At 37.0% G+C, this 22753-nt stretch overlaps 1 protein-coding gene across 1 annotated transcript in view; it reads right to left on the bottom strand.

Moving 5' to 3' along the window:
- Positions 1-22753, bottom strand: part of Rp1 (RP1 axonemal microtubule associated) — a 166788-nt gene that overhangs the window by 30981 nt on the left and 113054 nt on the right. The window contains exons 15-16 of the mRNA XM_048358668.1: positions 21168-21345; positions 14156-14284 (exon numbers count right to left, since the gene is read on the bottom strand). Of these exons, the coding sequence (XP_048214625.1) occupies positions 14156-14284; positions 21168-21345 (307 nt within the window). The remainder of the gene's footprint in view (positions 1-14155; positions 14285-21167; positions 21346-22753) is intronic.

The raw sequence follows: 22753 nt of genomic DNA, 5'->3' as shown, positions 1-22753 counted from the left end.
TGAAGATGGTAGAATGCTTGATACATGTGAAAAGGACAGAGAGAACGGTGAGATCTTGAAAGGCCAGGACAAGCTGGAAGAAGTTGGCACATTCTAGTGTAGGCAAAAAGAAATGACTTTAAATTGTGTTGTCATTAAGATCTGAGTATTAGAAAGGCCAGTCTATATTAGGGTACTGGAACAGAGAGACCCAGATGCAGGAAAGCCAGTGAGAGATGCATACCAGTGAGCAAATACACAAAGCAACCTGGAATAAGATGGGGACTCCTTGGGTATTTGGTCTTAAGGTTTTTAGGTATTCACACACAAGAAAGTGTATGTATGTGTGTGTACACACACGCATGAGTGAATGACAGTGTGTATGTGTGTATATGTACGTGTATATAATTTAGTTGTTTGTCTTACAAAACCTGCAAATGAGTTGATGATCTCTCCAGGGTACCTTCTTCCTGCACTAATATTTTTATATCATTTGCACAAACAAAACCTGCAATGAGGCTGCACTCTTGTTACAAAAGTGGATGGCTTAATAGAGTATAATCTATATTATAGAATGATGCATTAAAGTAGGTGCTGCTATCAATTAAATATGAATCTCATCTAATGACATGCTCTTCTGGACATGAACCAAACACCATTAGTCTCAGACTATAAATTTTTCCATTTGAGAACCATAAAAGCATTTGCCTTTGTTGACATGAAGTATAAAATATTCTAAATTGTGAAAATATTTTATGAAAATGCTAGGTTAGGCAACTGACCCCTTTTGGATCTTCCTGAATAAAATCTATGGTACCCAAATGGTATTCAGATGACACCAAAACTTTCCTCTGTGGGGGTGACAAAACATTTTAATTAAACTGCAATCAAATTGACTTAGAACAAAACATAACAAAAAATGCTAAGCCACTATTGTGGCTGCTGGTCTCTTGCAGCTTTGTACACAGAAACATGAAGCATAAAAATAAATAACAAGTTTGTTGATTTTTAACAATTTACAGATAGATGCAAGTTGAGGTCAGCTGAAAGCATGAATCACTGTCAGAATGAGACCATTAAAAAATAAGCTATACAAAACTTCATGTTATTCCAAAACAGTATTTTGAAAACTGATTTATGTTAAAAATGTAAGGCAATAGTTCAAAACAAATGCCATTTGATAGTTGAGAGCTCAGATTAGAAAAAAAATGGACATGGTTTAACCTTAACTTCAATAGAAGTAAGACCATCTCAAATATAAAGTATATTTTTCCTGTTGTTCTACTACAAAGGAAGCATTTCTATTTCTACAAAACTGACATGTTCACATCAGCAGTCTGTCACTCAGCTGTCATGTCTTCCAAACTGAACAACCAGTTCTCAACTTAAAGTAAAGGGCATTTAACAAAGCACAAGATGCACAAAGCTTGTAGGGATAGCTAACAAATAAAAAATGAGATCAAATAATCAAAAGTATGGACAAGCTAGAAGGATGCATGGATACCATGAAGATAAAAACTAGTCAGTATCAAGGTAAAGATCTTGATTGAAAACATCACTTACAAGTTTTTTACTGAAAGGATACTATATATAAAATATGGTAAGGCTATAGCATATACTAAAAATGCAATGAAGATGTCTAGAGCACACATTACAGGTTCACAGTATATTAACTGATTTATCAGGTCCTCATTAAAGGAACCAGTTATTTTAATGTGGTCAGGTTTTATGAGAATATAGGTTCCTACTTCAAGTTTGACACTTTTAAAATAACTGTTCATAGTAGAAAAATCTTCTGTCCCACTTTCAGCTTGGAATTTTGCTGGTTAATTGGAGACAATATCTCACAGACTTTACTGATCAGGGTGGATTCAAGCTTCAATCTTCCAGGTCTCCTGAGTAGCTAAGATTATCAGGTGCAGGTTGGGAGGGAGAAAGGGGGTCACCAGAACCTAGCTTATTCATGTACTCTTAATGGAAACTTCTTACTGGTTTTGTTATATTGAAGATTACTTCAAATTCTCACTCTATGATAAATTAAAGGTTATATCACCTTCAAAATATAATTTCCTGCAGTAGAGTACAGCCCAGGAGACAGGTCAGCAAAATATTTCTGGAAATAATAAATATTTTAGGCTATTGAGTCATTCTTTTTCTTTCTCAACTCTTCAGTTATTCCATTACAGGGAAAACTGGCCTTGGATAATCTTAGTGAATGGGTGTGACTGTGTTCCTATGACAAGTTATTTAGAAAGCAGAAGTTCAACAGGACTGAGCACAAAGACAAACTTGTGAAACACTAGCCTATAGTCATACTTCTCAGACTTTTGTCATGTCCTTAGCCCCTTCATGGGTTCTACAAAATCTATGCACATATTTCATATTTCTATGAAATTATTAAAGTTTATTTTTAAGCACATGGATTCAATGTAAAATTAATAATACAAGGAATATTTTTTAAAATACTACAGTATATTCCAGGGAGGTTGGTGTAGAATGGTGTGAAGGGTCATAACTAAAACAAGATGATATATATGCTAATGAGTTGAAGCTGAGTACTGGTGTCATGGGGATCACTGTTCCATTCTCTCTACTTTTGTATACATGTGAAATTATAAAATATCTTTAAAAAATAAAATTCCTAAAACCAGGTGTTTGACCACACCTGAAATCCTAGCTACTCAGGAAGTTGAGATCTGAGGATCATGGTTTGAAGCCAACCCAGGCAGGAAAGTCTGTGAGACTCTTATCTCCAACTAACCAACAAAAAAGTCTGTAGTGGCGCTATGGTTCAAGTGGTAGAACGCTAGTTATGAGCACAGAAACTCAGGGACAGCACCAAGGCACGGAGTTCAAGCTCCAGTTTGGGCACTAAACAACTATGTTCATTAATTAAGCTAAAACCCCTTCATATTTTCTAATAAAGTTTAGATCATAATTCAACTTGGACCTAAAGGAAAATTTTACAAACATAATAGTAACATACACTTCTGTGTGCTACAGCGAAAGCACTATTTATTGTATATGTAGATTACAAGTTCTAAATTCTCATGCACTTTTGCCATAGATATGACCTTAAGTCAGATTGTTCTTTTTGGTAAATAAGCATTTTGAACAACAACAAAGACATGTTAATTTTGCCGATAAATTCTCATCCTTAAAGCTATATACATCTCTCTCTATCCCCAAAGTGGAGTGACAAACATAATCTTCAGTAACTAAAACTTGCTTTAAAAAAAACTGTCTTTAAAAGTAAGAAGTAAGTCATCTAAAATATTTTAACTAATATGTTTTCATATAAATGACTAATTTAACCCAAATCTACCTGGCAAGAGAGCTAATTGTAGAAACAAGGGGAAAGTAATTCTTGCGAAATATAGGACTGTTTTACAGATGAAGGAAACTAAACTACTAAAAGTATCTTGTAAATGCAAGAAAAAGATAATTTTCTACTCAGTCATGAAATTACAAACTTTTAGGTGATACTCATACCTGAAGACTTCTTCTTCCATCTAAGGCAATGGATGTCTGTGAAACCGTTCCCATAGTTAAGACAGATTGTGAGCTTTTCCTAGTAGATATTCACCTCAGAGGAGCTTCCTTAACTGGACTTCCAGGATTTCATGGTAAAGCCTAAAAATCTGTGTAATGTCAACAGTCTAACAGATCAGGAAAAAACTTAAGCTCCAACTTCCTTTCTCTATCTACTCTATTGCCATTTTCTACAATGAAGAACTTGTAAGTATTTACAATGAATTAATGATTGAATCTTTATTTTGTATCTGGAAAGTCCTGATGTTTACTTCAGTTCCATTATCAGTTATAGTTTCATACTACTGTGATGTTCCGAGTATATCTGAATCAGTTAGTTGTAAACTTCAAGAGGATTAAGACCCAATCCAGCCCAAGAAGGGGAAGACGGCGGAGGAGCAGCAGAACCCTAGCTGAGCTCCCTCTAACATCGCAGTTTTCCCATCCCAAAGAAACTTTTACTCCTAGAAAGACAGCCAAGTAAGTTATAACAGTGTAAGGATTCTGGCCAGAAAGGAAAAATCGACTTTGCTGGCCCGAAAACACAGATTTGAGTTCCAGGCGGCGACCCGCCACCACGCCAATAAACCACACCAGCAGCGACCAGAGAGAAATCCTCCAGAAGGCGGCAGACACACGCAGATAACAGGCTGAGCAAGGACAGACCGAAATCTCAGAGAAAACGTGAGTACCCCACGAAAGACATTCTCACTCGCTCCCACAGAGCAGCTTCTGGGAGGTAGCTCTTCCCCCACAGCCAGAGCAAGGCACCATCTTTGACACTGGTATAGAGTCAGACCAGACTGGAACTGAAGCCCGCCTGGAGAATGCAAGGACAAAGTGGCCATCTTTGAAAAGGGCAAGAGGGACCAATCAGTGAGAGCCAGCTCTGCCCAGGAGAATGTCCCCTGCCCTGGCAGGAGGCTTGTTCTGGGCTGTGGCCCACACATTCAGGTGAACTCAGCCAAAGGTGCCTGCCCTCCCCACTGGAATTTCTAAATTAAAACTGAAAGCAGCAAGCAGCTACTAGAGGCACAGAGCAACCAGATGGGTGAACAAAGAGGAAGCCCAATTCCAAGCCCAAAACTGAGCTGAATTCCATAGCCAGTTCTGCCCAGGAGGCCGCCCTGTCCAGGAGGGAGGAACCTACCCCAGGCAAGTGTCTCTCAGACAGGTAAACAAGGCCAGAGGTGCCCCGCCCTGCTGAGTCCACAGCCTATTCAAAGCCAGGCGTTAAAGGCAGCGGCCCCACAGCAGACTGGAGGAGCCACAGTTCCCAAGTCTGCTCATGTGCCCCATCTACAGAGGATGCCCAAGGCCTGCCTGCTAGCTGTGTGAACCACAGAGCCCCAGGATTCCACTAACAGGGGAGGAGGGTCAAAACAGACCCACCCCCTGCAAACTGAAAGCAAGGCAAACCAGCCAAGCAGCAAAATAGACTGTAGACCATCACAAGGAAACCAGAGACTGGAGAAAGCCCACCTAAACAAGGAAGACTCCATTTTTTTAAGATTTTTTTTTAAATTTCTGAAACATCATTGGTTTTTTGGTAGTCCATTTTTACCTGTTTGTTTTATCAAGTTTTTTTTTTTTTGGTTATTCATTTTACTGGGTTTTTTTTCTCTTTTTTTTAATGACTTTTCTCTGTTTTGTGAATTTGTCTTCCAGTATTCTTTCTTTATTTCTCTCTTCACATACTTTTTCTTTAAAAATTTACTTTCCTATGAATAACAACTCTATTCTTTTCTGCTAACACTCCATTGACTATCATTGTAACCTTGTTCTTTCTACTGATTCTACTCTTCTCCACATTTCCACATCACTGAAACTAAACCAAATCATCATCCCCACATACACTTAATTCTCTTTACTATCTCTAACTTACCCTCCTGACTTACTTCCAGGACCTCCAGATTCCACTGACCCCTGGTTATTGGATAGAGGGTATCTCTGCTCAAACAGAGTGAATCAAAGTGGTTCAAAGACAAAGCCATACAGTCCAAAAAGAACTTAATATAAGAACAAAAATTTCTCATAGGGGAGTAACAGTAAATAAGTAACTACTGAATACAGGGCTCAAAAGTAGTTGTTACATCAAAATTGTATTCTTTAGGAACACCAAAGCTAATTTTATATATAGGTATACAAGGTATCTGTATATAATTGTGAACTTCTAAGATTTACAAAACAGTGCTTGGTAAGGTCTGCTTTGGGTCTTAAATGGTGCTCACAAGTGCTTGTAGATTGGCATTCCCAATCCAAATGGACAGAAGAAACACAAGAAAGATGGCAAAAAATGAAGGCTCATCTCCCACTCAAAACAAGCAGGAAGCAGAGCAGTCAATCAAAGACATAGAAGAGAACCCTCAAAATTCTCTACAAAGCCTACTGATAAGAATGTTAAATGAAAAGTTTGAATCTCTTCAGTCAACTATCCTAAAACTTGAGGAGGCAAAGCAAAAATTAATGGAGAATTTCATGGCCTCCACAAATAGAAAGATAATTGAACTTCAAGAGTCAAACAAAAAGATAGTTACCGAGCTAAAAGATTTGAGAGACAGCACTCAAAACCAAGTAAATGAAGTAAAGAGGTCCATGCAGGACCTAACAGATAAGTACAGGAAGGACATGGAGATCATCAGGAAAGTCCAGACAGAAGGAAAAGAGATTCAGAATCAAGTAGCTAGCCTACAGTCCCAACTAACTGAAGCAGAGGAATGAATCTCAGGAGCTGAAGATTCCCTATAATCTATGGAGAAAGATAAAAAATCAATACAAAACCAATCCAATCAACAAAAAGATGGCTCCACAAGATTCAAGATACAATCAGGAAGCCCAATTTAAGGATAATAGATGTTGAGGAAAAACTGGAGAAGAAAGTTAATGGAATAGGCAACCTATTTAACAGAATATTAAACGAGAACTTCCCAAATATCCAGAAGGATAGGCCTATACAGACACACGAAGCATTTAGAACCCCAAACCGATCAGACCAGAATAGGACGTCCCACCGACACATTGTGATCAAAACAGGATCAGTAGAGTCCAAGGAAAGAATCCTTAAAGCAATTAGGGAGAAGAAAACAATCACATATAAAGGAAAAGCAATCAGAATTACCCCAGACTTCTCAGCAGAGGCCATGAAAGCAAGGAGAGCCTGGAATGAGGTATACAAAACCCTAAATAAAAATAACTACCAACCAAGAATACTGTACCCAGCTAAACTCTCATTCATAGCCGAAGGTCAAATAAAAGTCTTCCACAGTAAAGAAAAACTGAAACAATATATCTCCACCAAACCAGCTTTACAGGAAATCCTCAAAGATGTACTATACAGGGAAAAAAATCAAGATCCCAATGCAGACAGAGAAATGAACCCTAAATAGCAAACCAGAATATCAGATCAACAAATGGGAAGACACAGCCTTTAACAAGATAGGGATAATGAAAGGAACAAATGATCAGCTCTCAGTCCTAACTCTCAACATTAATGGACTTAATTCGCCAAGCAAACGACATAGGCTCACAAGTTGGATCAAAAATCAAGATCCATCTTTCTGCTGCCTCCAAGAGACTCATCTATCCAGCAAAAGTAAACATCTTCTAAAAGTGAAAGGCTGGAATCTAATCTATCAAGCAAATGGCCCCCATAAGCAGGCCGGAGTTGCAATCCTAGTATCAGACAAAATTGACTTCAAATTAAAAAAGGTAAGAAGAGACAGAGAAGGTTACTACATACTAATAAAGGGATCTCTCCTACAGGAAGATATAACCATCCTAAATATCTACACACCAAACACAGGAGCACCCAACTTTATCAAACAAACACTACTGGCTCTAAAAACACTCATAGACCCAAACACATTGATAGTTGGGGACTTTAACACTCCACTATCACCTCTGGACAGATCAACACGCCAAAACCTGAACAAAGAAACCACAGAACTAAATAATTGCATAGACCAACTAGACTTAATCTACATCTACAGACTATTCCACCCAGCAACAACAGAATACACATTCTTCTCAGTGGCACATGGAACATTCTCCAAAATAGATCATATCTTAGGGCACAAAGAAAATCTGTACAAATTCAGAAGTATCAAAACCATTCCCTGCATTCTCTCAGACCACAATGGAATAAAATTAGAGCTCAACTCAAAAGCCACCACAGAAATTGCTACAATTCATGGAGACTAAACAACACACTGATGAACCATCAGAGGGTCATTGAAGAAATTAAAACAGAAATTCAAATGTTTATGGAATTCAATCAAGATGAGGACACAAAGTACCAGCTCCTTTGGGACACAGCAAAGGCAGTACTCAGAGGAAAATTTATATCTCTGAGTGCATACACCAACAAACTGGAGAAACAGCAACGCAATAATTTAAGGAAGCACCTTAATTTCCTTGAAAGAGAACAACAAGCCGAACCGCAAATCAATAGATGGAAGCAAATAATTAAAATCAAATCAGAATTAAATCAATTAGAGATGAAAAACCATCGAAAGAATCAACAAAACAAAGACTTGGTTCTTTGAAAAAATCGACAAGATAGATGGAACCCTAGCAAACCTGATCAAAAAGCAAAGGCAGCACACTCAAATAAACAAGATAAGAGATGAAACAGGTAACATCACCACAGAAACAACCAAAATTCAGAACATAATAAGGGACTATTTTGCAAACCTTTATGCCAACAAATTCGAGAACTTGGAAGAAATGGATGATTTCCTAGATAAAAATTCATATCCCCAAACTCAACCATGAAGATTTAAACCTTCTAAACAGACCCATATCCAGTATTGAAATAGAAATGGCAATAAATGATCTCCCATAGAAGAAAAGCCCAGGTCCAGACGGATTCACTGCAGAATTCTACAAGACCTTCAAAACAGAACTCACACCAACATTTCTCAAACTCTTCAATGAAATTGAAAGAGAATGTTCACTTCCAGACACATTCTAAGAAGTCAGTATAACCTTCATCCCAAAACCAGGCAGAGACTCATAACAGAAAGAGGACTATAGACCGATTTCCCTGATGAACATAGACGCAAAAATTCTCAAAAAAATTCTGGCCAATCAACTTCAACAGGTCATCAAAAAAATCATACACCACGATCAAACTGGATTCATCCGAGGGATGCAAAGTTGGTTCAATATACTCAAGTCAATTAATGTAATCCACCACATCAACCTCATAGTTATATCACTGGATGTGGAAAAAGCGTTCGATAAAATCCAGCACCCATTTATGCTAAAAGCCCTGGAAAAACTGGGATTCCAGGGAACATTATAATCAAGGCAGTTTATGACAAACCAACAGCAAGCATAACGCTAAATGGTGAAAAACTAAAACCATTCCCTTTAAAATCAGGAACAAGAGAGGGATGTCAACTCTCTCCCCTGCTCTTCAACATAGTATTAAAATTCCTAGCCAGAGCAATTAGGCAAGAAGAAAATATAAAGGGGATCCAAACAGGAAAAGATGAAGTTAAACTTTCTCTCTTCACAGATGACATGATAAAGAACCCCATAGACTCTACCCCTAAGCTACTAGAGCTGATCCAAAACTTTGGCAAAGTTGCAGGATATAAAATAAACCCTCAAAAATCAACGGCCTTTCTCTATGTTAAAAACCCAAAGACCGAGGCTGAAATCAGGAAAGTAACTCCTTTTGCAATAGCCTCAAAAAACATAAAATACCTAGGAATAACCTTAACCAAAGAAGTGAAAGACCTCTATGATGAGAACTTCAAAAACATGAAAAATGAAATTAAGTCAGAACTAAGGACATGGAAAAACCTCCCATGCTACTGGATTGGGAGGATTAATATAATCAAAATGGCAATATTGCCAAAGGCTATCTACAAATTCAATGCAATACCCATTAATATCCCAACACCATTTTTTTTTTTTTGGCCAGTCGTGTGGCTTGGACTCAGGGCCTGAGCACTGTCCCTGGATCTTTTTGCTCAAGGCTAGCACTCTGCCACTTGAGCCACAGCCCCACTTCTGGCCGTTTTCTGTATATGTGGTGCTGGGGAATTGAACCCAGGGCCTCATGTATACGAGGCAGCCACTCTTGCCACTAGGCTATATTCCCAGCCTCCCAACACCATTTTTTAATGATATAGACGAAGCAATCCAGAAATTCATATGGAACAATAAAAGACCCAGAATAGCAAAAACAATCCTAAGCAGAAAAAACAGTGCTGGAGGAATTACAATACCAAACTTCAAGCTGTATTATAAAGCTACAGTAATAAAAACAGCTTGGTATTGGCACCAGAACAGGCCTGAAGGCCAATGGGACAGAATTGAAGACCCAGAAATGAACCCAAAGAACTATGCCTACTTAATCTTTGATAAAGGAGCTAAAACAATAGGTTGGAAGACAGCCTCTTTAACAAATGGTGCTGGCAAAACTGGTTCAACACATGCAACAAACTAAAACTAGATCCTTATATATCACCCTGCACCAAAATCAATTCCAAATGGATCAAAGACCTTGAAATCAAAACAGACACCCTGAAAACACTAAAGGAAGGAGTAAAAAAAACACTTGGGCTCCTTGGCACAGGACAGAACTTCCTTAACAAAGACTCAGAAAGGCTACAAATCAAAGAAAGGTTGGACAAATGGGACTGTATCAAACTGCAGAGCTTCTGCAGGGCAAAAGACATAGCTCCCAAGATAAGCAGAAAGCCCACAGATTGGGAGAAGATCTTTACCGTCCATTCAACGGACAAAGGCCTCATATCTACATATATGCAGAACTAAAATAATTACCTTCCTCCAAAACAAAACCACAAAGAACCAACAGCCTCATCAAGTGGGCTAAAGACTTAATAAGAGACTTCTCTGATGAGGAAATGAGAATGGCCAAGAGACATATGAAAAGTGTTCTACATCACTGGCCATAAAAGAAATGCAAATCAAAACAACATTGACATTCCATCTCACCCCAGTAAGAATGTCCTACATCAAGAAAACTAACAATAACAAATGTTGGAGGGGATATGGCCAAAAGGGAACCCTACTTCATTGCTGGTGGGAATGTAAACTGGTTCAGCCAGTTTGGCAAGCGGTATGGAGATTCCTCAGAGGGCTAAACATAGAGCTCCCCTATGACTCAGCAGCCCCACTTTTGGGTATTTATCCAAAAGACCACAAATAAAATCACACTAAAGCCACCAGCACAACAATGTTCATCGCAGCACAATTTGTCATAGCTAGAATCTGGAACCAACCCAGATGCCCCTCAGTAGACGAATGGATCAGGAAAATGTTGTACATATACACAATGGAATCTTATGCCTCTATCAGAAAGAATGACATTGCCCACTTTGTAAGGAAATGGAAGGACTTGGAAAAAGTTATACTAAGTGAAGTGAGCCAGACCCAAAGAAACATGGACTCTGTGGTCTCCCTTATGGGAAATAATTAACACAGGTTTAGGCAAGTCACAGCAGAGGATCGCAAGAGGAAATTGAAAGGGAATACCAAAATCGAGAGACACAGGGTAAAAAAAAAAAAAAAAAAAGACAAACAACTACAAAAGCAATACTTGCAAAACTGTTTGGTGTAAATGAACTGAACTCATGGGGGGGGGAAGGGAGGGAGGAGGAATGAGGGACGAGGTAACAAACAGTACAAGGAATGTATCCAATGCCTAATGTATGAAACTGTAACCTCCCTGTAATTCAGTTTGATAATAAATACTTTTAAAAAAAAAAAAAGACCTGGGCTGGGGATATGGCCTAGTGGCAAGAGTGCCTGCCTCGGATACCCGAGGCCCTAGGTTCGATTCCCCAGCACCACATATACAGAAAACGGCCAGAAGCGGCGCTGTGGCTCAAGTGGCAGAGTGCTAGCCTTGAGCAGGAAGAAGCCAGGGACAGTGCTCAGGCCCTGAGTCCAAGGCCCAGGACTGGCCAAAAAAAAAAAAAAAAGACCTAATCCATTTTGCAGATCACTATATTGTTTATACCTGACATTTAATTATATATACAATACATACTGGTTATTTAAAAGAATGATGTGTGAAGATCTATATTTATCATAAAGCCTTTTTTTTTTCATTTTTACAAATTACTTGATGCTGTGGTTTTAATGAGGGTAGCACCTGCCAACTGTCCATATCCCTTATTCAGAGCTTGGCACCTAGGGCAGTTCTATTAGAAACTGATGAAACCATTGGTGAGTAGGGGCTTTCAGGAAGTCCTCAGAATCCCCACTCCTCTCAGAGCTCTCATATAGTTGGACAGTAATCACGTCCCCATGCCCCATGCCCCATGATGCATTCTCATTCCCATCACCCCTACTCAATGCCAAGGACAGCTCTCTCCATGTCTACTCTATGCCACTCTGTAGATGCTGAGCCTCCAAAACTGAGAGTTAAACCTTTTCTATTCATTCATTAATTACCTCAGGTATTTTATTTTAGTAGCGTTAATACACTTGGTCTACTTCAATTAAATGTTTTCCCCTTTATAATTTGAACAGCAGTAACATTTTTAATGTTTCTTTCTGAGAGCAAATTTTCATATGACATGTAGAAAGTTAGAAAGCTTTCTTTTAAGCATCTGCTACTCATGAAAATGTTCGTTTTTAGTGATTTCACCTAGCATGCTTTTTCAACCAAGTCAATTTTTTCTTGAAGTGGTCACCTCTAATTTAGGTGCCATTGCTTCCTGATATAAGCATGAATTCATTTGGTGAGAAAATTTTTAACTAAGAATATGCAGTTTGAGGCTGGGAATATGGCCTAGTGGCAAGAGTGCTTGCCTCGTATACATGAAGCCCTGGGTTCGATTCCTCAGCACCACATATATAGAAAACGGCCAGAAGTGGCGCTTTGGCTCAAGTGGCAGAGTGTTAGCCTTGATCAGAGAAAAGCCAGGACAGTGCTCAGGCCCTGAGTCCAAGGCCCAGGACTGGCAAAAACAAAAAACAAACAAACAAAGAATATGCAGTTTGACCATTTATACTGTCCACAAATAGTGTGACATGGAACTATAGAACTTGGACTAGATAGGGCAGAAAATAAAATGCTAATATCCTGTTTGTTGATGTGATGATACCATAGGCTTGTCAATGAGACAGCCACTATGTGTTACTGTCTCATGATAGGACACTCAATTAATTCTTCAAATGTTACTTGGTTCAAAATAACATTTTATTTTATCTGTTTCCCGAGATTTAAAAAAAAAAACAAACTTGATTTAAAGATAGTAGTCCATTTCCTTTGTCCCCAAGGATGATTAGATTTGACAGATAGAAATTTTTGTATATCATACATTTTACTTCTCAGTCAAAAAATAGTAATACATTTATGATTTTTAAAAATGATGAAACAAAATAGAAATGAAAAATCCAGTTTTCAAAGCTACAGCACTTTGTTTTAGCCTCAGTTGAATTTATGCCTTTATTTTTGCCTCAGAGTAATGGGGATTGTTTTTGTTCTTTTTCATATTTCTGTCATAATTAGCATTTTACACATACAATGTATTCATGAAACATTTTGGTACAGTTTAACATGATATCATGATTTACCATAATCCTTTGTTAAGTAGTTGTTTTCAGGTGAGCACTGAATTTAAAACAAGAAGGAAACATGGTAAAACCATTTGTAATAATTAGTATATATGGTAGTCCTAGCAAAGGATCAAAATACCTCAATGATTATGTGCATATGATCATATATGACGATGGTAAGCGAAATGAACTCCAAGATATGGAAACAAGTTGCTATTCTTAAGTCACTGGTGTTGTTATTTTTAATATACTATGTGAAGTTATTTCTTTTTTTCTTACACTTCTCTTCCCTGTAGTTTAACCCCTGTTGTCACTGTATTTGATTTTGGTACCATGAGTATTGTATATATGTTTATCTGAGTTAGGGAAGAAAAGAGGAACATCAAAATGGTGAGACAAAGGACAAAGGGCGAGTGGATGCAACAGTGATACTTACAAGACAATATGTTGTAAACTAACTGTACAACTTGGAAGGGGATTGGGGAGAAGGTAAAGTGGAAGAAAAATGAGGGTGGAGGTAACAAGTTGGACAAGAAGTGTACTCAATGCCTTATGTATGTAATTGTAACCCCTCTTTTCATCACCTTGACAATAAAATTAAATTTTAAAAATTCAAAAGAAATAAATAAGTAAAATATATACATTTATTGCAATATAAAACTAAATAATAAAGCCAGGTGGTAATGGTTCACACCTGTAATCCTAGCTACTCAGGAAGCTAAGATCTGAGAACCATGATTCAAAGTCAGTCAGGGCATTAGACTCTTATCTCTTAATTAACCATCAAAAAACTGAAAGTGCAGCTCGACCTGACAAAGTAGACCGCTTGCCTTGAGCAGACCCAGTTCAGGGACAGCACTCAGGGACTGAGTTCAAACCCCAGCAGCAGCACGCGCGCACACACGGTAACAATTCAGAAGTAACTCCTTTAGTATAACAGACTAGATACTATATAAATAATGTACTCTTCTGGAATAGCTAGAAGGAAGAAGCAATACAGATACTCAAAGCAAAACAATAAATAAATAAATAAATAAATAAATAAATAAATAAATAAATAAATAAATAAATAAAACGCAGCACCAAAGCCCTCGCTTACTTGTAGCTGACGTAGTTAAAGATCCTTTGACCTCAGATGTGGGCAGCATTTTCTTCTGGTTCTCTGACTTCTGGATCTCTTCTCCTTGGATGGGAGTTGCAGACATTCCCATTGGGTTTTCTCTGCCAACTGAAAGTAAGATTTTAAAAAATGCCATCTTTTCAAAATTACTTCTTTCTTCTCTGAGTGTTCACCATATGTTCAACTAGGGGAGTTTAAGTTTCCTCATTGTTTCTACTTCAATGCCTACTAGGATCTTTTTATTTTTGCATTATATAGTTACCCAGAAAATGACTTTTTATTCTTGCCAGCAGGCTCTGCATGAATGGTATTCCTATAAAAGCTATTTGCTCTTTTTAAATTTCAGCAACAGTTTAACATCACAATATGAACCAAATGACTTAGACAAGATATTTTTCTTATAGATTCTAAATGAGAACTTTCTTGATAATCTAGTACTTTGCTTTTCTCAAAAGGAGAAACAGACTAAAGCATCATTTAAGTAGAACTTCACGGAATCTTACTAGAGTAAGAGAATCAAAAATATATACATAACTATAGGAAAGAAGAATATTACCCACTTTCCTGCCTTTTATTGAGAAGCAAGTTGTTTTAGAATCTTGTCCAAAAATACATAGCTGTAAATTAGTTTAATAATGACTTCAACTTTATAGCATATGTTCAATAGTGATATTTATATTTAAGATTTCAAAGTTTAAGTTGTTTGTGCTCATTCTTTAAGGTCATACATAATATAGGCAATAAATGGTAGTTAATCACGCTATGAATGTCAAGTTTATAGATCCCATCAGCAAAAAGCAATGTATGGATTCCAGATTTTATATAATATAAGCAACAGCAGCTTCTTAATAACACAATTGCACTCAAAAATTGAGATGACGCATGAAATAGAAGCCATGCCCATCTCAGAGGTACAACTCAATCAAATGAGTAATAAACAGATGAAACAAGCCTGTTGTTTCCAAAGAACTGCTTGTGACCTCATTGTGACTTTATATTCTTCCAGTACCATATATTACAATATCAGGTAATAATAAGCAAACCCTACAAAACATGAGTTCTTCACATGGCTTATTTTTATATCACAAGACTTAGACATGGGATATTGATGAAAATAAAAAAAGTTTTCAATATTAAAAGAAAGATCAAAAGTAACTAGCTGTATGTTCACTGGGAACAAATGGGTATTAGGAGAGAAAAAATATTCCTAAATGTAACTAATATAGCTATGCACAAGTAATATAGATAATCAAGAGTACAAAAGAATGTAAACTAATCTTCCAGACACTGTCATAGCCTTAGGAATAATCAATACATAAGACACTTTTTTTAATACTGATAGGATTAGAGCCCAAAAGGCACCGTCTAAACAACAATCACTAACAACAATAATAATCACTGTGGCATTGATGTGGGTTAAAATAAAACCATAAACAAAGTATAAAGGGATCATAATGGAAGAGAATGTGTAGTTCAGAGGCTGGTAATAAGCAAAGAAAGAAGAGCCTGCTCTTTGTGACGAGCACAACAGGGTTCAATAGGCAGAAATGAAAATGAATACTTCCACCCCTCTATCCTCTTAAAACTGGCCTCCCAAAATTATACCCTAACCTCTGAAAATGGGAGGGGGTGGGGGCTAACATTTCTTTATACAGCATCACAGTAAGAAATTCAGGACATAGAAAATGCTCCTTGGAAATGTACCACCTATCCACCTGTACAGGGGTCTTCTCATGTTGCCTCTAGGCCAAAGGAATCATGAAAGAGTCCAAACTCCAGTCCCAAGGCCACCCTCCAATCTGAATCAGAGCAGCCCCCACCAGGGAGCTCACTATCTCACTTTCACACATTAGAAAAGCAGGTGAATAGTTATGTAAAATAGCACTCATGATGAAGGTGAAAGAGATAGATTTGTCAAGATGGAAACGTTATGTCTATATATATATATAATACATATAGATATTATATATATGTATATTGTACATATATTATACATTAGATAATCATTCACTTCAGATAATATCTCTTTATTTCCAATATTTAAGCTATGTAAAGATCCTCGAGACATAAGAGGTTGTAATTCTATAAAATCAACTAGTAGAAACATTTTCATTGTATTAAATACTGGCTATTTAAAGAAAGACATAAAACTACTAAAAAATTGCCCAATAGCAGCAACTAACTTCTGTCAAGTTTTTCAAAATCAGTATCTGATGAACTAAATTTGACAGTATTTCATTTGGGTTCTTTTTCAGATTTTGTTTGACTTAAGTGAAACTTAATTTTCCAAATATATTTTAACAAACTTCTTCTTGAACCTGAGAGAAATATCAATTATCCTAATAAAAATGTAACCAATGACACATATCTTTTGTCTTGCATATTTCAAGATCCTAGTAGCAGGCACTTCATGATTTATATACAGAGATGGGCTGAAATGCCAATAAAAGGAGGCAAACTTTTGTGCATAAATTAAGTCTATGCCCTACTACCTATCAAACACTTGAATATATTCATTATAACATCAGTGTCTTATAAAAGTGACAGTACAACGAAGTTAATAAAAAATTACAAGTTAGATTGATCCAAATTCTTTTAATACCCAAAGTGAGGTCTTGTGGGTGGAATTTTAAGAATCATTTCATTATGTGGTGCAATGAGAACAAACGAAAGTTTGAAATAATCAATTGCCTCAGAATAACAAATGAGCATGAAAGCTGAAAAGATCAGGTGTTCTCATACTTTCTCCTAAATATAAATGAATATAAATTCATGAAAAAGAGAACGGAGAGATTGCACTGCACTAGCTAGACAGCATAGATAAATGGCACTAGAAGTTTTATCAGCAATTATTTATACACAATAATTAAGCCAAAGCCTAATAAAACTATACACAAAGAAATTAAATCACAGAGAACTTACGCCACTCAAAGTGATTAAAAGAGCTGGTGAGATGGGGTTTCTTGCCTCCTAGAAACCAATCAACTTTGTTGTAAAAGGGACGCTATACTGTACTCTTCCTTTCTTTAATAATAACAACAAATACTGTCTAGCACTTACTGAGTATCTATTACTCTTCTAAGTATTTGGCATATGTTAATTCATGTAATTCTCACACCACCACTGAGTGTATGGACATTGACAGCTTTACCCTTATCACGTATGTGTTGAAACATTACTCTTAACCCTCAACCCAAGAATGCCTTCTAGCTTATCACTGTCTGGTGGGTAGGCTCAGTCCATTGAACCATCCTCATCCTAGGTAGGACAAATATATGTCCTCCATGTGAAGATGGGCCATGCCAGACCAAACAGTGTGCACAGACAGTGTCATGAAGCACAGGTACTTCAGATAGCTTGGGGCCACTTATTCAGAATGTGTCATGAGAGACAACGTTCCCTCTCTATGAGGAAGTCTCCATTGAGGTCTCTTCAAAAGCAACCTCATTGCTCTCTTGCTCTATACAAGTTTGCTGACTGCTCAGAATATCTCACAATTCTGCTTTTTAGAAACAAATGAGGAAAGACTTATACCGTAAAAAAAAAGAGCTAGAGATTTGGGCTGTTCTCTCTGTTGAAACACAAACAAAAACTAACAATAATTTCGAGAGGATTCTTTGTTGTATGTGTGCCAGTACTGGGGCTTGAACTCAGGGCCCCTGGCTTTTTCTGCTCAAGGCTGGCACTCTAGTACTTGAGCCACAACTCCAGTTCTGTTTTTTTGCTAGTTAATTCGAATTAGTAGTGTCATATCCATTTCTGCCTCGGTTGTCTTTGAACTTCAATTCTCAGTCTCCTGTGTAGCCAGGATTACAGGTGGGAACCACCCTCAACCTAGCCCAAGGGGCTTGCTTTTTTGTAGAGAAGATTCAATCTAGTATATATTCCATCTAGTATATATTCCATCTATGTATAAATAGAGATGATTCTAAAAGTAAAAAGTGATGTGGGGAATTACTCTAAAAGTTAGAATAAATGTTTCATCATTTTCAAAAAAAAAAAAAAGACACTATGAATTTGTTGTGGTGGGTGGGAGGGGGGAGATCAAACCCAGGGTCATGCACTTGCTAGCTAAGTGCACATCCACCTGTCTCTGTAACAGATTTTAATTAACACTTTCTGAGTCATTTAGTCCTTTTGAAAAATCTGAAGGTAGGTCGTGGTTTTTTCCTACTTCGAATGCACTCTTGTGCATCTCTACACATGATTTGTTTACTCAAAATATGCTTACTCGTAATTCCAAATATTCAGAGATATAGGCAAAAAGTTATTGTAATGCAACATTGTTATTCTCATTTACATATGACAAAATTGAATTTGAGATGTTATATTATATTCTGCTAGCGTATTAAACCCAGACATAAACCAACACTCATTTTACGCTGTAGCATTTGTTCGTTCAACAAATACATTCTATACACCTACTTCATGCTCTACTCTAAGGATACCATAGGGGTGGGGAAATGGTATCATTCATTAATCCATGCTGAGGGAAGCTAAGATTAAGGCTAGGTTCAAGGAATAACAAAAAGAAAGCAGAGAAGGACACATACTAGAAGAACATATACTCATCGTTTCTTAAATCTGGCAGAAAATCCAACATTTCTTCTAAAAGTGAAGGTAGTCAGGTGCTGGTGGCTCATGCTTGTACTGTTAGCTACTCAGGAGGCTGAGAATTAAGGATTGAAGTTCAAAGCCAGCCAGGGTAGAAAAGTCTGTACAGACTCTTATCTCCAATTAACCATCAAAATGCTGTGGTTCAAATGTGAGAATACTACCTTTGAGCAAAAAAGCTCAGAAACAGGGACCAAACCCAAAGTTCAAAACCCAGAACCAGCATTAAAAATATGTGAAGGTAAAAGTAAGGCTTAGTATGTACTATAACAAGATTTCCCCCAAGGAATATTCTAATGCAGCAAATCTAAGCCTTTTGAACATCTCTTTGTACTTTTCTTTTGGTAAAATGTTCAGAGTCTAATGATTGGTCAGAATAAATCATTTAGAAAACTTATAGTAGTCCCCCCCACCCCCACAACACTATTCATTATGGTCCCAGATGGGAAGAAAGACAAATTACTGGAAGGCAATGGGCTCAAGTACACATGTTTCTTTAGTATCAAGATTTCCTTCTCATAGAAATAGGAAAATATTGCTAGACAACTATTTAAAAGAAATATAGATGCTTCCATGCATTCCTCAGATAAAATTTATAAAATTTTATGCATTCCTCCAATAAAATTTATTTAAAAAAATGTATCTGGTCTTCTTGCCCTGGCTAAAACAGGATGTTTTCTCTGTTAAACATAGTGGGGCAGGGGAGGGGGGGGGCAGGGGAGAGAGACACACCAACCACGCTGTAATAATAAAACTAAATTCTGGAGATGTAAAGAATTATTTTGTTTCTACTGGTTCTGGACTGACAAATGTGGACTCTTACCTCTTCATTATATGTCACCAAAATTATTTCTTCTTCTGACCACTTTTTCTGATAATTGTGATCTTTTCTTTCTGTTCCCTTCCTTCTTATTTCTCCTTCCCTCCTGTGTTTTTCCTGTCACCTTTTTCCCATTGCTCTCCTTCTATATTACCCTATAGCCTTGGTGTGTGTTCAAGATATCTGCTTCCCTTTAGAGCTCCAGAGGCAAATAGCCTACACATCCTGTCAGGTGGGAGTGCCCTTCTGTGCCAATCTGTGAGAAATAGAGAGTGGGGTGACTAGAGGTGTGGATGGCAGCAAATTAAGATACACTAGCCCAACAATTTACACCATTTAAACTATGGTAACTAAAGGCTTAAAAGAAATGGATGCAGATATAAACAGAGAACAAGATATACTGTCATGTCAAATCAAGATTATGTTCTTAACTAATGTCTAAGATACTTTTGTACAAACACACACGCATATGGGCTGTGATAAGAGAAAACAGCAACTAAACAAATGTCACACTGATAAAGAAAGTCCAAATTCTTACCCAAAACTTATGGAAGAGCAAATATTAAACAGTAAACTAAACTTTGAGGTAGCTTTAAAACTCAGTAGTTTTACCACATTAGCTTTCTGCTAAAGTAAATATATTTTAAGCCTTAATTTTTTAGAGTTCTCCAGTTTTTCACGTCAATTTGCTAGAGTATCATATGAGGAAAAACAGCTATGAAACATTCAAATTCCTATTCTATCCTAGGACCTTTTCTAAATCTTGTTTTTGATCCGAACCCTGTTTATTTCAATGTTCATGGTAATTCTTTGGACTAAGACCATTAAAAATTAATAGCAAAGGGCTGGGGATATGGCCTAGTGGCATGAGTGCTTGCCTCCTATACATGAGGCCCTGGGTTCAATTGCCCAGCACCACATATACAGAAAATGGCCAGAAGGGGCGCTGTGGCTCAGGTGGTAGAGTGCTAGCCTTGAGCAAAAAGAAGCCAGGGACAGTGCTCAGGCCCTGAGTCCAAACCCCAGGACTGGCAAAAAAAAAAAAAAATTAATAGCAAAGAAGTTAACTATTTCTAATAGTCTCATTCTTTCTCAATTTTATGGAAACTCAGAAACAAACGATTCAAATCTGAACACCCATGAGTACCCACACACACACTGCAAAAAACCTATAAAGGAAGCTAGGCACCAAAGATTCCTACCTGTAATCTCAGCAACTCAGGAGGCTGAAATCTAAGTGTCATGGTCCAAAGCCAGCACAGGCAGGAAAGTCCTTGAGGCTTTTATCTGCAGTTAACCACAAAAAAGCCAGAAGTATGGCTCTGGCCCAAGTGTCAGAGCACAAAAGCTCAGGGACAGTGCCCAGAACCCCAGGACCAGCACTGAACGAATGAATGAAATGAATGAATGAATAATTTTAATGGGTTTGATATAAATACTATATCTAGAATGACTTCATTCGAGATTTTTCTTAGTAAAATTGCATGAAATTATCAGATACTATACGTAAGCCATCATAAAGCAAACCAAACTTAAAATATTTTACAGTAAACATACATTGGATGACTTGCGGATAGAAGCAAACATTCTCTTCTTCGGTATAAATAACTGGTTTTGCCTGTCCATCTGGTTGAAGTCCAACAAACAGCCCGGGGCTCTTCACAGATTCCAAGCTTATAGATGCATCTTCCAAGTTCTTCTTAATTTTGAAGTGACAGTCAGTACCTCCAGTGCCCTACATGATTTTATAAATGTGAGAAAACATTGAACAACAAATTGAAAATCATTCACTTCACAACAATATAACTTTGGCGCTTCAAACACCTAAAAACATATAGATCCTCTTTGAATATATTGCATCCTGTTCCATAAGGTCCAGAAACAGATCACATGATGAGCTTAGCTTTGATAAAGGACTCTCAATCACAAATATGCTTCAAAGAGAGTGCAGTTTACAACTGCATTTCATTTCAGGAGTTGCTCACCTCTACAGGTGTGCAGAGTACATTAAAATGGGAATATTTCTTTAAAAATATATTTGTTTATAAACATAAATATATAAGTACATAATATATTTAACACTTTGTCACATTTTATACTGTATAACTTTATAATATTTTATATGATATTTTATATTGTATAATATATTGTAATGTTTTATTATAGGATAATTATAATATTGCATTTTAATATTTTATTTTATAATAATTTATATTACATGTTATATAAATATAAATATATTTCTTTAAAAATAAATATATATTTAAAATACAGCATTAGGCTACTTTATCATTTTGTGAATGTCACAGAATGCATTTACACAAACATACATAGTATAACCTACTACATACACCTAAACTAGGTGAGTATGGGGGGGGGGCATGTGAGTATGTGTAAAATATCTATTCCTTCTGTGATTATGATGATCTAAACATAACATCAAACTAAGCAGAAGAAAAAATGCTGTAATCAGGGCATGCAACATATACAAAATGGTGTAACACATCACACTGTTTTACAGTAAACCATAAAATAATAATTAAAAAATATAGCAGGTGAACCTGGCAGGGAGAGGGTCAGGAGGAACAAAACTAGGAGAAAATGGGGGAAGGGGTGACACTGTTCAGAAAGAAATGTACTCACTACCCAACTTATGTAACTGTAACCCCTCTGTATATCACCTTTTCAATAAATGTAAATTAAATTTATTTGTATTTAGATGTATACACACATTTAGAGATGAAACAGATATATCAGGTCAGGTGCTGGGTACCAGTGACTCATACCTGTAATCCTAGCTACTCAGGAGGCTGAGATCTGAGGATCATGATTTAAAGCCAGACCAAGAAGAAAAGTCTGAGACTCTTATTTCCATTAATTACCAAAAATGCTGAAAGAGGAGCTGTGGCTCAAGTGGTAGAGTACTAGCTTTGAGCAAAAGGAGCCAGAGACAGAGCCCAGGACCTGAGTTCAAGGCCCACGACCAGTCTGTACATATGTGTATTTGTGTGTACATATATGTATATATATATACACACATATGTATAAAGGAGGTAAATACATAATTAACATGATTATTTATTATCACTAAGTACTACTAGTGAAGTAAGGGAATTACTAGGTCAAAGGAAGTCATCTTGTTG

The sequence above is a fragment of the Perognathus longimembris genome, chromosome 12 (genome assembly GCF_023159225.1).
Source record: "Perognathus longimembris pacificus isolate PPM17 chromosome 12, ASM2315922v1, whole genome shotgun sequence".
NCBI classification, from domain to species: Eukaryota; Metazoa; Chordata; class Mammalia; order Rodentia; family Heteromyidae; genus Perognathus; species Perognathus longimembris.
Note: the sequence above shows the minus strand (reverse complement) of the source record. Positions and strands in the feature narration are given on the sequence as shown.